This window comes from Propithecus coquereli, unplaced genomic scaffold (genome assembly GCF_000956105.1).
Source record: "Propithecus coquereli isolate 6110/MARCELLA unplaced genomic scaffold, Pcoq_1.0 Scaffold528, whole genome shotgun sequence".
Taxonomy (NCBI): domain Eukaryota; kingdom Metazoa; phylum Chordata; class Mammalia; order Primates; family Indriidae; genus Propithecus; species Propithecus coquereli.
In genome coordinates, this window is record NW_012151152.1 from 756,933 (window position 1) to 772,523 (window position 15,591).

Genomic DNA, 15,591 nt, shown 5'->3' on the forward strand with positions numbered 1-15,591 from the left:
CAGTGCTCAGTCTACCTCATGCAGGCCCTGGTGCAGCCACCAAATCTGGGAGTGTCAGAGCTGGGCGAGCTTCTCCGGTCTGGCCTCTGCTCCAGCCCTTTGATATTACAAATGAGAGAACAGTCTTTGGTGCCAAATAAATACTCCTGGCCTTCCCCTTGGCTTTGCTTCATGAAGCTGACTACAGGGAAAAAAAACCCATCCCAGCATCTACGGGGCTTACCTGGGGGCCAGCAGTCCAGGTCGGCTCCAGCCTCCTGGGCCTGAGCCCAGCCCTGTGAAGGGGCCCACCCGGCAATGGCAGAGAGGCTGAGTGAACGCAGGAACCAGAGAGTGTTTCTTGGCCAGTGCTGGGAAGCCCTGCTCCCAGCAGGTCCTTCCTGGCCCTGGTTCTTTTGTGACAGGTTGTGGCATGTGACTCATTACCTGTTGGGAGCCTTTGTATTCCAACCACGAATCCTGCCACACTCGCAGGAGGCGACTTGAAAGGAAGGAGTAAAGGCCAACCTCAGAGTCCCTTCCAGCCCCGTCCTCCCTGCTGCTCGCAGCCCGACACTGGCCAGGCCTGGGAATTGGCAATTCATAGCTGCAGCTCAGATTCCCGGAACACGTTTCCATCCTGGGTCTCCGTGCACACCTCAGGCTCAAACACCCCATAAAGCTTTTGGAGCCGAAATATTTTCTTTTCTTCTTGCTTTTGTGAAGTAGGTCATTTTGAGTGTGAAGTATTATGTTTTCTCTTTTTTCTCCTTCCCCCCAGAAGTCCTATGGTAGAAGAGTTATGGACATAGAATCTATGTACGTGACTATGACATTATTCAACTGGAAGAATGATTTTTCAGGGAGAAACGACTCAGAACTCTGAGAAGAAAAGAATTACTGACACATTAGGCTTTTAGCTGATCCCAATTTAGGGATCTAGCCAACGACGTAGAATAAACTCAGCCAGATGTTTAACTGTCATTGGCTATGCTGATGGACGGCCGGGTCGTGCCGTCTGAAGTCCTGCTCAGCGGTGCCCCCTGGTTTTTGCCGATCCTTCGGAGTGTATGAAACCTGTATCTGCTTGTTGTAATCAACATACTATTTTTCAAATGGTGGGACTTGGGCTTCCAACCCCAGTGGTCACATCTCCTTAGTCCCGGGTGTCTGAATTCTCTGCCGTTCATTTGCCTTAAAAAACGTTAATCTTGGCTGGTCGGAAGGTAGTGACGAGTTATCTCACTTGATTGTCCCTTGTTCAGTCAGTTACAGATTGAGCTCCTTGTTGTACTTGTTGTACTCTGTCCCCCTTCTCACTACTGCACTTGAGTGGTCTTAGAAAAAAAAACACGTTAATCTTTTCTGGGCATCTTGAAAGCCACCAAGACTGTTAGTGGAACCGATGGCACTCAGTTGAAGGAGGTAGCTCTTTGGGGGACACCAGCAAAGAGGTGATTCCAGTGTTTCACCCCCCGTCATTCCTGGGTTGATCTGTCATTTCACCCACTCTTTTTTTTTTTTTTTTTTGAGACAGAGTCTCTCTGTGTTGCCCAGGCTAGAGTGCCGTGGTGTCATCCTAGCTCACAGCAACCTCAAACTCCTGGGCTCAAGCGATCCTCCTGCCTCAGCCTCCCTAGTAACTAGGACTACAGGCATATGCCACATGCCTGGCTAATTTTTTTCTATATATTTTTAGTTGTCCAGCTAATTTCTTTGTATTTTTAGTAGAGACGGTGTCTCGCTCTTGTTCAGGCTGGTCTTGAATTCCTGAGCTCAAGCGATCCGCCCACCTCGGCCTCCCAGAGTGCTAGGATAACAGGCGTGAGCCACCACGCCCGGCCATTTCACCCACTCTTGATCTTCCTGGAGCTTCCGAGGTATCCACCCACTGCCCCAACACACACACTTCACAATCTGACATTTGTCCAAGGTGACTTCTCCACGGTCTTCCGAGATTGTCCCTGTGTTGTCCCGCTAATGGGAGCCCTGATTTGAGCGTGTCATTCACCCTCTCGACTGTCTGGACTTCAGCCCCGGCTGCCTGACTTTCCATTTAGGTAGGAGGCCTGAGAAAAGCCCACGCTCTTCTCTTTGGGCCTGTGCATTTAAACGAAGGTTCTCCGTGCTGCCCACTTGCCCAGAGACTTCCGCGGGAACTCTCTGGGCTTTCCCTCTTGAGCGTGGGTCGCTGAGCTGTGGTGGTCATCCTGCAAGACGACCTGGAGAGCTGGGGCTTTGCAGTTACCAAGCGCGGACAGAAGCCAGGCAGGGCAGGGTAGTTCCTCTACGGCCTGCTCTCCGCGCTTGCCCACAGCCCGCATTTGGTCATCCACCCACCTTGACGTGCAAGGCCTGAGAGCGAGGCGCTGGCCACGGCAGAGCCACCTTATTGAAATGGCATGTTAGCATTTAAACAATATTAATACTATTTGACTCATTAAATATACAAAGGCCAGTTAAAGTGCTTCCATGTGTGTGCTGTTAGTTCTGGCGGGCGACTCCTCAGATAGCTTTATGTGGTTTCAGACAACATTTTAGCACATTCTTAAAATACCCACAAAAGCCTTTATGTAAAAACTCATAAATGTGAACCACATAAAAATTATTTTTTTCCTTGTTTCATGTCATTATGATCAAAGTACAGTAGGTAAAAATAAATTTTCAAAAACTTGTTGAGGTCCCTCTTTAATTAATGCTTCACGCGCAGCACAAAGCCATAAACCAGGTAGTAGGGGGACTGTCTGTGCACCCCGCAGTTACCTCCTACCTGATCATGCACGGAGCCGTCCTGACGACACTTGCCAGAGAGAGAGGCTGGTGCTCCTGACCCTGGAAGGAGCCTTTCTAATCACTCAGTCCTCTGCTCCCTTTGTCTTGGAAGATCAGGCTAAGACTTGTGGCTGCTTGAGTCCCTGGAGATAGATCCCTTTTGGTGATTGGAATGCGAGTCCATTCTTGAATTGTTGTGGTGTTTGGGCCATTCCTGCAGCAGCCAGGTCTCAGCACGTCTGCCTCACCTCAACTGGGAACACCCTGATTGAGAGAGGGAACAGATTCAAAGCGAGAAACCAGCAGCATCGCCTCTAGCCGTGTTGCCATCGTTCCTTCATTAAAAGTCAAATCAACTGTAAATTAGGATGCTACCCAGGGGAATACTGTCCTGGCTGTTTGAAATGATGATGGAGATCATGTGGCTCCGTGGAAAAGTGCTAATGATTCTGTGCCAAGTGAAAAAAGCCGACTCGCATGGTACTGTTGCTGTGCGTATGGTTATGTAAAAACTGCATCTGGACCAAGACAGGGAATTTGGAAAAAGCAGATTTATGGGATAGGTTGATTTATGGCATTATGGGCTAATTTTTAAATTTCCTCTTTTTAAATACTGTTCTTGCAATAAGTTTTTAAATTTGGGGTAAAATAAAAACCCACAAGAAGATCACAGTGGAATTTGCATTTTTACCTCCTTTGTCTCCGGCATATGAAACTTTAGACCTGGTCGATGTGGCCGGCCGCGGAGAAGCTGCCCAGAGCGGGAACTGGGCCACAGGGTGGGACGCTGGCGTGTAAACAGCCGGTTCCACCTTATAAAACTTTAATGTCGTTCGTTGTTTTCTTTTTCCGGAAGAAACAGGATGCTAAGGGATAGGACCGAGGGGGATCAACCTTAAGCCAGCTGGTGCTTTTGAACTGGTCACTGGATGGTGTTGACAAGGGCTGTCAGGCCACCAGGATTCCTCCTGGTTACCTTCCAGGGCAGCCTGACCCTGCCGCCCCCCAGGCTTCTGCACACAGAAGGGCAGGCCTTGGACAGGAACAACACCGAAGGATGTTCCTTCCAGGACGGCCAACGGAAAGCAGGAATTACTAGCCCATCCCTTCTGCCAACACAAGAAAAGCCACAGTTTTAAAGTTGGGGTTTTTCCCCCCTTTTGATGCGGGGCTGTTGTCCCTACAAGCCGACTGGAAGGGAAACTTGTGTGTTAGAACGAAGCCATCTGTCGCCAACAGGAGGGGTAATTAGCAGGCCCGTTATGGGTGCTCCTCCCTCGGTGTTGATGTGCCTCCTAAGTTAACTTGCAGACTGAGGAGCTCTCCAGATTCCAGGAGAACGAGCCAGAAGGGCTCACGGAGTCCATGGTGCGACTCATCTGTGCACTGGAGAACCTCAGGTCCAGCAAGGTGACCAGTACATTCCACGTGTCCCGGGAGCTTTCCGGAGTGGGCTGGTCTGTACCCAGCTCCTATAGGTTGGCCCTGTGGAGGGAGGTAGGGCCTTGGGACCTAAACCAAACACTAACCTCTTTACCTTGCCCTGCCCTGTGGAGGAGGAGTTTGGAGAGAGACTTGGAACAAGAGAATTTATCTCCCAGGGTGGGGTTCCTGCTGACTCCTGGAGGTCACCTAGGATGGCACCGAACTCTGGGCCCCACGTCCTTTCCCTCTCAGTACCACACCGTGCTGTGCCTGTCCAGAGCCACACCCCTCCCCACTCTCCGCTGTTGACCAGCGTTTAGCTCAGTGTCTGGCACCTGACACTTCAGCCCACGGGTGCTTCTTGAGTGGCCCTGCGCTAGCCAGGCAGGCCTGCCCCACCTGCCCTCCTGCAGCCGACTTGCCAGTGGGGGACACCGTTGTGAGTTCACTTTGACAGCTTAATCACCGTGGCTAGTGTGAGCTGGACAGAGAAATGGGGCGGATGTGGCCCTGTGGCAGGGGCCTGGCCCCCGCTTGCCTAAGGGGACCCTGGTGGGGCAGGGACGAGGGTATCGGGGCCACAGTGATTTAGGGCAGGAAGACAGAACAGCCGGGCACCCTGAGTCTTACTAGTGGTGGAGATTCTCATTCCGCTGCGAGGCTCCTTGCTTGCCTGCAACGACTGTCTCTTAGACTCAGGTATATTTTTCACATACTGACTTTTCTTAAAAAAAAAAAAAAAAAAACCAAAAAAAACTTGTTAATTTGAAATAGTTTCAGACTTATAGTAAAACTGCAAAAAAAAAGAGTATAAAGAATTCTTACATACATTCTCCCACATTCTCTAAATATTAACATTTACCATGTGTATTTTTCTATTATATAATAGCTTAATTGAGCCATAATCCATAGATACATGTTAATTTTTAGTACTTAATTTCAACAATGAAAACAATAATCATTTGTTAGGTCACTGCTTTCCTATATTGTTTTGGTTTTGTCGCTCGACAGTCTATTTATAAAGCACATGTCTCTACTGCATTCACATGGCGAATCCCCAGTAGCCTTTAGTAAATAGTTGTCGGATGGATGAGCACGTAAGCATAACTCGCACGGGGGGTCCTGGAGCTGGCACTGGGTCTGCCCAACTCCCAAGCCTATGCCCACCCCGTGCACCATGCGGCCCGCCTTCCTGGCTGTCCGGGTCTGAGGACCCCACACTTACAGAGTGTGCCTGCTGCACCCTTGATTCAGGGATTAATTGGGGTCAGAGAGACCCCACCAGGGGTGGAGAACCTGCAGCCTCAAGGCCACACACGGCCCTTCAAGTCCCCAAGTGCAGCCCCTCGACCAAATCCAAAAGAACAAATCCCTTCATTAAAAGCATTTGTTCTATAAAATTTGAATTCAGTCAGAAGGCTGCACTGAAAAATCCAGAAGGCCACGTGTGGCCCTAAGGCCGCAGACTTTGTGATAGGGAATGTGCCAGCCATGGAGGTGAGGGCTCTCGGAGTTTCATTGGCTCCCAGCAGCACTGGAGGTACCGTGTTGGCTGACTGCGCTCCCCGGGTCGCTACTCACAGCAGCCTCGGTCGTGACAGTCGGCTTGCGCAGCTTGGGATTCGGGATCCCAGCCTGGTTCCCTGTCCTCCTCCAGCCTTTTCTGTCCTCTTCCAATTGGCCTAATAAGAAATGTTTCCATATTGACTCAGATCTGAGTAGGAAGCTCTGTCCCAATGTTAGCCTTCACTTCTGGCAAGGGTCTTGTAGTGAGTTGCTCCGAAAGACCAACAGGACCCCTGGTCTACTCAGGCTCTGGAAGGATCGGGGCAGGGAGGAGTTTGTAGTTGTATTTCTCCCTTATTTGCCCTGTGAAATAGCTACCCCACAGACAGAAATACCAGCCAGGCCAGTGGCTCACGCCTGTGGTCCCAGCACTTTGGGAGGCCAAGGTCAGGGATCGCCTGAGGCCAGGAGTTTGAGACCAGCCTGGGCAACGTAGTGAGACCTCATCTCTACTAGAATAAAAAAGATTAGCTGGGCATGGTGGCATGTACCTGTAGTCCTAGCTCCTCGGGAGGCTGAGGCAGGAAGGTCACTTGAGCCCAGGAGTTCAAGGTTGCGTTGACCTATAGTGATCTATGATCAGGCCACTGTACTCCTGTCTCTTAAAAAAAAAAAAAAAGAAAGAAAAGAAAAGAGAGGAGAAGAGAAGAGAAGAGAAAAAAGTAGATTGTCCACTTACGTCACATTCTGTGCTGCGTCCTGTATCTGGAAGGAATGGGGCACTCAGCGAAGTTCAGTAAGCTTGCCAAAGGCTACAAAGCTAGAGTAAGTGGCAGAGCTGAAACTCAGGTTCACCTTTACGACTCCTAAGCCCGTGTCCTTTCCGGCAGCCCCAAAGGATGCTGCACCCCCTCCCCCAACCACAGGACGATCAGAACACATCCAAGGATCAGCCCTGGGACCGTTGCAGGGAGGGCCTTTCATCCTAGACAGACATTTAGGTGAATCTTTGCCAAATGACAACCTGAGACCTGGGTTAATGATCTGTAACGCACCATCTAATGGGCACGTGGGCCTGTTTCCTGCAGGTATTTTGAAGGCGGCGTCTCATCTGTCTACCTCTGGGATCTGGATCATGGCTTTGCTGGAGTGATCCTCATAAAGAAGGCTGGAGACGGATCCAAGAAGATCAAGGGCTGCTGGGATTCCATCCACGTGGTGGAAGTGCAGGTACGGCCTCCCCAGCAGCTGGTGGTGGGGGCCGCTATGTACAGGTGGCTCGCAGAACAGTGCAGCCCCACTCTCTAGCAGACGTAGGGGAGAGTGCTGTGATCTGTAAACACCCGCTAATTCCTATAATGCCCTGAAGCCATTTGGACAAAGATAAGTTAGGACTGCAGTAGTCACTGATGATAAAGTTCCCCAAAGAACTTCATACACATGATTACAGATGCTGTCCCTTTAAAAACAAGTCGGGATTTTGTAAGAAAGGTAATTGGTGGTAATGACCTAGGGAGGAGCATGTTGGGGAAGGTCAGCGCTGACCTTCTGCAGATGAGTGAGCAGTTACCCACTTCGGGTAAGCGCGTGTTTGCCCAGCTGGAAATCCACCATCGAAGGAGGGCTTCACACGTTCAAATAAAAGCTGTCTGGGCTGTGCGAGGTTGCCCACGCCTGACTCTGAATTCAGGGGGCCGCTTCAGGCTCTCCCCAGCTCAGGTTGTGCTCAGGTTCTGATCTCTCTCTCATCCCCCAGGAGAAATCCAGCGGTCGCACCGCCCATTACAAGTTGACCTCCACGGTGATGCTGTGGCTGCAGACCAACAAATCCGGCTCCGGCACCATGAACCTCGGGGGCAGCCTCACCAGACAGGTAGAGTGACCCGTTTGTAGCGAGTGGCCAGTGCCCACAGGTGCCAGCCTCAGCGCTGACCTTCTGCAGACGAGTGAGCAGTTTACCCACTTAGGGTGAGCGTGTTTGCCCCGCTGGAAATCCGCCGTCGAAGTAGGGCTTCACGTCTTCAAGTAAGAGCCGTCTGGGCTGTGCAGGGTTGCCCAGAACTGGCTCCACTGGCCTCCTGCCAAGTGAGGACAGGGGCTGGCCACAGCTTCTGCTTCTCACTCCTCAGGGGCCCCATGTCCCTGTACTGCGTGCTGTTGCCATGCTATGAGGAGCGGTGCTTGGCTCCATTGGCCACGTCATGCCCGGTGCCATCAGTCAGGCCGGCTCTCCAGGGGACGCTCGTCCGAGCTCAGGGGTCCGCACCCTGCTGTTCTCAGCCTGGTGTGAGGACCAGCATCAGCATCACCAAAGAGCTTGTTAGAGTAGAAATCTTGGGCCCCACCCAGACCTATGGAATCAGGATGTGCATTTTAACAAAAGTCTCCGGGCAATGTACATGCACGTTAAAATTTGAGAAGCGCTGCAGTGCACCTTTCTCTGCCATTTTTTGCTTGGGTATTACTAGCAACCTGTCCCCAAGGTGTTCCCCCAGGCTGTTTCTAAAGCGAACTTGGAGCTTGGGCTAGAAGGCACTGCCTGGCCCTGGGGCAGGCTTGCCTTAACTTCTGTTTAGATCCAGGCAGATTTAAGACCCTTGTTTAAGGGTCCATGTTTAAGACCCTTGACATGTTCAATGCCATGTACACCCCCATTCCAAGAGAAGGCCCTAACCTTGTGCCAGGGCAGGACAGCAGATGCTTGGTGTGCAGGGAAAGAGAGAGCACAGGCCAAACCCAGGAGGGACCGCGCCACGCCGTCAGGATTGCTGCAGCTCGGGGGCGTCCTCAGGAGGGGGCCGCCTTCCGTGCCAGTGTCCTTCCCATCCCCCGTTCTAGGAGCGCCTAACCTTTGAGTATGAGGATTCCCTTTAACATCAAAAACTTTTTATCAGTAAGATAATTATGGTCTTAATAGCTGTCGATAGAAAAAAATATATGGCAGATAGGATTAATTTAGTGCATCTTTTAAGTGATTTTGTGTTCTGCAACAGCGTCTACATGCGTTTGGAAAACACGGGTGCAAGGCGAATGTCAGCTGCCATGCAGGGGTGTGTATTGGAGCCCGAGACCCTCTACCTGCCAAACCGCCATTGCCTCTCCATGTCAGAGGGGCTCAAGGCCAGAATGGATCTTGGGGTTGCCCTTGACTGTGGGACAGGACTATCCCCACTCCATCCCAGAATTAAGCATTTGTGCTCCCAGGGCAGGGCCCAGCCTTTCGCATGGAGGTGGGCTCTTGTTTTCTGGGGACCCCTGGCAGAGGAGGGGGAGGCAACCCCCTAGGCCACTACCCCACACAGCCTGCCTCCTCCACCCTGCCACCTGGGTAGTGGCTAGAAAATCCTAAATCTGGATCCAGAGACTGCTTCCTGCATCACTTACCGCTCCAAGCTGTTTATAATTCCAGCCGGTGTACAGTGACCTGGACAAATATTTAATCCTCCGTCTTCCTAATAGTTTAAATCAGAGCTGTCAGCCATGGACAGAGTCTGATTCCGGCTTGCCGTGAGCTGTGCCTGCTGCCAAGCCAAACTCAGCCTGATGAGTGGCTGTCCCCAGCACACCTTGGCCGGGGCCATGGGCCTTGTGTGCATTGCCTTTTGCTCTTGGGGCTTTAATAGGAAATTCACGCTCTGTCATCATTCTAACGGCCGGTCACATAATTCACTCGAGGTGCATTGAAGCTGGGGCTGGTTTCCAGTGTAAGTAACTGTACAGGGGCGGGGGAGCAGTGAGAGAGACAAATCTAAGTTAATGATGCGCAGCTTCTGAGCAACAGGGGAAATAAGGGTTGCAGGGCTTGGCTGTGTGTCCCAATGAGCCTGGAAAAACGTCTGTGGTTGCCTTGGACGGAGGACAAAGGGTTCCAGGAAAGTTGAGCAAACCAGTGGCAGAGTGAGCATGCGGGCTGACCCCTCTGAGTAGATTGTAAACAAGGCCAAGTTATTCCCATTTAACAGGTGAGGAAACTGAGGTTCCAATTGCAAAATAATTTGCCCATATGACTTCACCAGTCAGAAGTAGGACCAAGATTTGAACTCCAAATTGTCTGATGAGAAAAAAACATGCTACTTTCTACCACAACATACTGTTTTGGTCTTAATCCGTTCCCCGTGCCTGACGTTCGGTGACTGCTAAATGGTCAAACAGAAATGCGTTGAGCAGTCAGCTCAGTATAGACGGGACATAGCCCCGTGGGCCCCTGGTGACATCTGTCGGCAGCCTGTCCTCCCCCTGCTCTTCCAGCAGCTTGCTCAAGAGCAGCCGCAATGGCCCAGTGGCCTCCGAAGCAGGCAGGGCCGGCGCTGCAGTCCCAGGCCAGTTGGCCTCCCTGGGGGCATGCCGAGTGGCACCACCCTTTGGGCCCCTCCTGCAGGTGAGCGTTTGGCTTTCAGGGTGACCTCCTGCGGGAAGTGGGCTGACCACAGGGAATGCCTTGCTCCCGGAGGCAGTGAGCAGGGTTTTAAGACTTTGAGGGATCCGAATGGTCTGATTGGATCTGTGTTTTTAGAAGGTGGCTCTGCCAGCTGGCTTGGGGAGTGGGTGGGCAGGACGAGGCTGTTAGAGTCGTCCAGGAGAGAGGTGGCTGGGTAGCCCTGGGAGGGTTAGACGTGCCTGTGGCGAGGGGGTCAGTGAAGAAGCTGGTGTCCGCTCAAGGCAGGTGACAAGAGCCAAGTGGAAGAAGGGCAGAGGAGGAGCGACAGGCTGGAGGCCTTCAGAGTAGAGCGGTCAGGGCTTGGCCAACTGGGACATGAGATGGGGGACAAATGAGGGGCCCCGTCTCTTGAGTGCGTCCATTACACTCGCAGTGACCCAGGCCTGAGTTTTTCCTCTGGAAACCTGGCTTCGTGGGGGTCACTCACGCTCACACACTCGCCCCACGTGTGTCGGGAAGGAAGGCCACTTTGCTTTTGGAGCCGTCTCCCCAGACCCACAGTGCCAGGCTCTGGCCCCGAGAGCCGTCCAGCCAGCAGTCGGCGCTCCTGGGCAAGGCCAGGCGGGTCTCCCAGTTCCCCTGGTGTCCGGTGACCCACCCTGCCTCGGCAGCAGCCTGCCTGGGTGCCCTTCCCCGTGCCTGGCTCAGGCGCGCCCTCATCTTCCTGTTTCCCACGCACCATCCGGAGAAGGGCCGGCGGCTTCAGCTTACTGGTGGCTCTCCTCCGGGGTCCCTTCCCACGGGCATGCCAGGCTGTGCCCACGCCCCTCCTTTCTCAGCTGACAGGAGGCCAGTGAAGAGGCGGAACGCGTCCCTGGTTGGCACGTGTAGCAGGTGAGGACGCCCGGTGTGGAGACGCCACCGTGGCCTCCGGCTGCTGCGCACCAGGCCGCGCTCCCCCCCGAGCCTCGCCCCACCTCCTTCACGTTGGCCTTTTGTTCCTCCCATTACCCCTGAAAAGATGTCTCTGGGGGACGTCAACTGGAAAAGGAGGTCAGTGGATAAGGTGTTCCGGCAAATCCTGCAGCTGCGGGGCTGTCGGGGAGGGTGAGCCGCGGCCTTCATGGGAGCTCCTTACGGTGGGTCGCACCTTCCTGCCAGGGCCGGGGACACCCGCAAGCAAAGGCGGACGGAAGGTGCCCTTTGGCGGACCGCCACGTGGGCCCCAGTGGGCGGGTGGGGGAGCAAGCGAGAGCGGTTGCAAGCCAAGTACCAGCGTGTCGACAAGGAAGTTGTACTGAGAGGTCACTTCTGTGTGACAGCAGAGATATGGGAAAGAGTCAGGACCGTAAATCTCGGGAAAGAGATCCAAGGTTTTCCGTCCGGGGAAGGGCCCCGCAGATGTTCATTTGATTTTTTTTTTTTTTTTTCCCAGATTCTAAATATTTAGAAGCGAAGGTGAAACACTTTGTTGAGTGGGGAGATCAGGCAGATCGTTCGCAGGCCGAGCCCTTCTCCCCCCTCGGCAGGCGCCCCCATACGTCTCCAGGCGGTGAACTCCAGCAGAGCACTCGCCCAGGTCTCCGGCAGGAAGCGCCCCTTGGACTTGCGCGTGGCAGTTGGGCAGGGCGGTGTGTTTTATCACCGGGCAGAAGCCCACGGCCTTCCTGCCAGCTGCAGGGAATGGGCGTGAGCCAGGCCACACCCAGGAGGTTCCCGGAGTGCGTGAGCACTCTGCGGGCCTCGGCTGCAGCCACAAACGCCCCTGGTGTGCTCCAGGCCTGCTGGGCCCGAGGGCCCGAGGGTGGAGACGCCTGAGCAGCGTGGCTTTTAGGGGCGGCTGGGTTTCTGTCAGATGCCCTGGGGTGGAGTGTTCCGGTGCCTGGCTCAGAAGGATAGCATGGGTGACACTGGCTCTGTCCCTTCATCCCTCACCGTGAAGAGCAGGCGCAGGAGAGGAAGGGGCCCAGGATCTTTGGCGGGAGGTGGCTGGGGCTGGGATGGATCCCGCTCGGGACTTCTAAGCCCTGCCTCGTGGTTTGCCCTCCACTTTCCTGGTAAAGACCAGAGATGAAAACGGAGCCAGCTTGAGAGGTCTCAGGGAGGGAGACAGGTTTCAGAATCATGCAGACCTTGGTTCAAACCCCAGCCCAGTCACTTTCCAACTGTGTGACCTGGACAAGCCACTTCGCTTCTTTGAAACTCAGGGTTTTCACCGTAGAATTGATGATGCTTATTTTGAAAGATCATTGTGGAGGAGAAATAAGAAACCTTTTTGACACACAGTTTTATGCTCTATAAATAACAGCTATTACTGCTACTACTGCATATCTTGCAAGCAGAGCCTTGTAGATATATACAATTTTAGATTCAATTAAGATTTTCCTAAACTGGGTGGACATAGCCTTCCCTGGGAAGCTGGCTGACCACGGTCTGCTTGCTGGCAGCATGTTAAGCCCCTCGAACTCGCAGTATAGCTTGGTGATCAAGAGGATGCCAGAGACCCTAAGAGCCCTGGGAGTGGAGCTCTGTTTTGTTTGTTTGTTTGTTTGTTTGTTTTTGAAACAGTTTCACTCTGTCACCCTGGGTTGAGTGCAGTGGTGTCATCATAGCTCACAGCAACCTCAAACGCCTGTGCTCAAGCGATCCTCCTGCCTCAGCCTCTCGAGTAGGTGGGACTACAGGTGTGTGCCACCACTCCTGGCTAATTTTTCTATTTTTAGTAGAGATGGGGTCTCGCTCTTGCTCAGGCTGGTCTTGAACTCCTGGCCTCAAGCGATCCTCCCGCCTCGGCCTCCCAGAGTGCTAGGATTATAGGCGGGAGGCACCGCGCCTGGCCTTGGAGCTCTGTTTTGACAAATGAGAGCTTCCACTCCACCAGGCACAGTTCTAGGCATTTTCTGTACATTCGCTTATTCAGCGTGAGGTGGAGGCCCAGACAAGCTGAGCCCTTTCCTCCCGGGCTCCTGGGGCCTGAGGACGAGGCAGCCACAGAGCCGCTGAGCGGGGCTGGCTGCCTGCGGGCCCCACCCTGCTGCTGTGCCCGCTGGAAGATGCCGCGTGGCAGTGGGAGGTGCGGTACACCGTTGTGAGAATGGCATGTTGGTTTCCAGACACTCGCCCGTGTCGTCCCCAGGCCACGGAACCAGAGGTGCCTGCGGGGCACTCTTGGGCTGGGCTCCAGACTTGGTTGGAACCACTTTGTGGAACATCTGTGCAGCCACAGCACATAAGAATGTTTTCCTTCTGGCAGCCACTTTTATAAGGATGTAATAATATATGCATTGCAAAAATGGTTCTATTTTTGGTGGGTCGGCATTGCCAGCGAGCTGACCCTGACCAGGGGTGGAGGGGAGTCAGTGTGGGGAGGGGGCAGGGGGCTGTGGAAACACACCCCAGCCCCACAAGGCCATTGACATGGGCTCAAATTCCCTGCCACGAGCGAGGGGGCCCCTCCTGTTAGTCAGTCTGCTCCCGCGGAAGGGGCTGCGTGACTGGGAGCGCTCAGCCTTCTCCCCACCACTCACTTCTTCTACCTTGGGGTGTCCAGTGGCTTCAGCCTTTCTGTTTGTTGGAAGGTGGCTCTTGATTCTGAAACACAGAGGTGGGAACCAAGAGGTTCAGCTGCTGGTGTGACATACACTGGTGGCCCAGAGCCCTTTGCCAACAGTCCTAGCCTCACTTCAGGCTCTTGGTGCTCATTTAAAATGGGGCCCCTCGGCGAACTCAAAGGCTTCATTCCTCCCCTGGGGTGGCCAGGAATCATTCTGCCCTCCACGTGGAGCTGGGGTGGCAGAGAGACTGCGATTTGCTGGAAGGACATTATTCGGATCTGACCCCCTGCGTCTCCCTGCCCAGCAGAGCAGCTCTCTGTGCAGCCCTGAGCTGGGCACAGTAACCATTTCCATGTGAGGAGAGAGAACACACAGTCCCAGTGTGTTGACATCCAAACGTTCCTGTTAAAAACGGGTGTATGGAACACCCTCCCCCTGAGTGTGCTCCCCAACTCCTGCTCAACACACACATCAACCAGTTGTCCCGGCAACAGAGTTTTGCTAAGGGAAGATGATGTTCCAACACACACTCCAGTTCTGCTGAGGGTGGAGTATTTATTAGACCTGAAATGGAGGAAAACAGCTGTCACTTTCAAGTTCATGAGCACTCTCACTCTTCCTGTTTTATGGGGGCGCTTGGGAGTCTCCGTGGATCGAGACTCCCCAGGACCACTGCCCAGAGTGTGCAAGGACAGTTGAGAGCCCGTGTTGGGGGCAGAGAAGCTGGTCATTCCAGCATTTCTCTCTCCGTTTTCCGTTAGTCCTCAGCAAAGCAGTCTTGCCAGAACCAGACGTCTCTGTTCTGCAGAGAGTTAGTCTCGTTAACTTTGGAAGGGCCTCTCAGAGCCATAGGTTCCAGACCGTTGCTCTCAACTGGGTCCCCCTCTTGTAACAGCTTTGCCAAATGGCCACCCCCTTGATCTCCAGACACCCAGTGCCCTGGAGCTCATTGCTGGACAAGCAGATGCCTGTTAGGGACGACTGTCACCCGTGATATGCTCTTACTCCTGGGTTCCACCTCTGCCTTTGGCAGCAGCGTAGATTGAGTCTGCTCGCTCTGTGGGACGCAGGCCTTCAGAGCCCTACCGGGTCTCTCGGGCCCCCCCACACACTCAGGCATGAATATCGCCAGTTCTTTCCCGTTTCTTGGGGTCAGGGTGTTCAAACCTTTTAAGTGGATGAACTCTAACTCGTCCGTGGCTCTCTTAAAACCCATTGCCCTAGTGAGGCAGGATGGCGCACGCCTGTAGTCCCAGCCGCGTGGGAGGCTAAAGGCAGGAGGATCACAGGAGTTCCAGTCTAGCCTGGGCAACACAGTGAAGCCCCGACTCTTAAAAAAAAAAAAGAAAGAAAGAAAGAAAAAACCAGCACCCTAAACTGAGTCCAGCCCTACAGATTTTGCTTCCCCGGGACAGACCAGAGGAGGACCACTGCCTTCCTAAGCAAGTGATGGGACCTCACAGCCGCAGTTTCTCGGTTGCACGATGGATAAGGAATGCCGTCCCTGGTGTGGGCCCCAGTGACAGTTTCTTTATACACCCAAGAGTCGCATCCACATTGTCACAGCCGCCACATCACATTCTTGAAATCATCTGAAAACCACAAGCCTCTTCACAGGGACTGTTTGCAAGTCAGAAGTTCCCCATTTTGTACTCGGTGAGATTGATGTTTGAGCCTGAGTACCTGGTTTGTGATTTCCCAGGTAAATCGGCACACTGAAGGAGCTTTCTAACAGCGAAGCTGTTGGAATCTAACCGTGCCGTGTGATCTGGCCAGATAGGTTACTTGCATTGTTAAGCTTCTGTTTCCTTGGGTTTAAAGTAGGGTTCTTAGGAAAACGAAATGGAATGAGGCGGCTGCCACCTGGCGAGCACCCACTCCATTCTTGGTAGCCGCCGTCATTCTGTAGCTAACCCAGGATTCCAGGTTCTGCAGTAACCCTTTGACCTTCTTGACCCTTGGTGCTGCCAGTAGGAT

General features: G+C 53.3%; 1 protein-coding gene across 2 annotated transcripts in view; it reads left to right on the top strand.

Annotated features, from left to right (window-relative positions):
* The window catches only part of CAPZB (capping protein (actin filament) muscle Z-line, beta), a 172,489-nt gene that overhangs the window by 148,957 nt on the left and 7,941 nt on the right, over positions 1-15,591 (top strand). For both annotated transcript variants that reach the window (XM_012656938.1, XM_012656937.1), the window contains exons 5-6: positions 6,771-6,912; positions 7,439-7,555. In XM_012656938.1, coding sequence (XP_012512392.1) covers positions 6,771-6,912; positions 7,439-7,555 — 259 coding nt within the window. The remainder of the gene's footprint in view (positions 1-6,770; positions 6,913-7,438; positions 7,556-15,591) is intronic.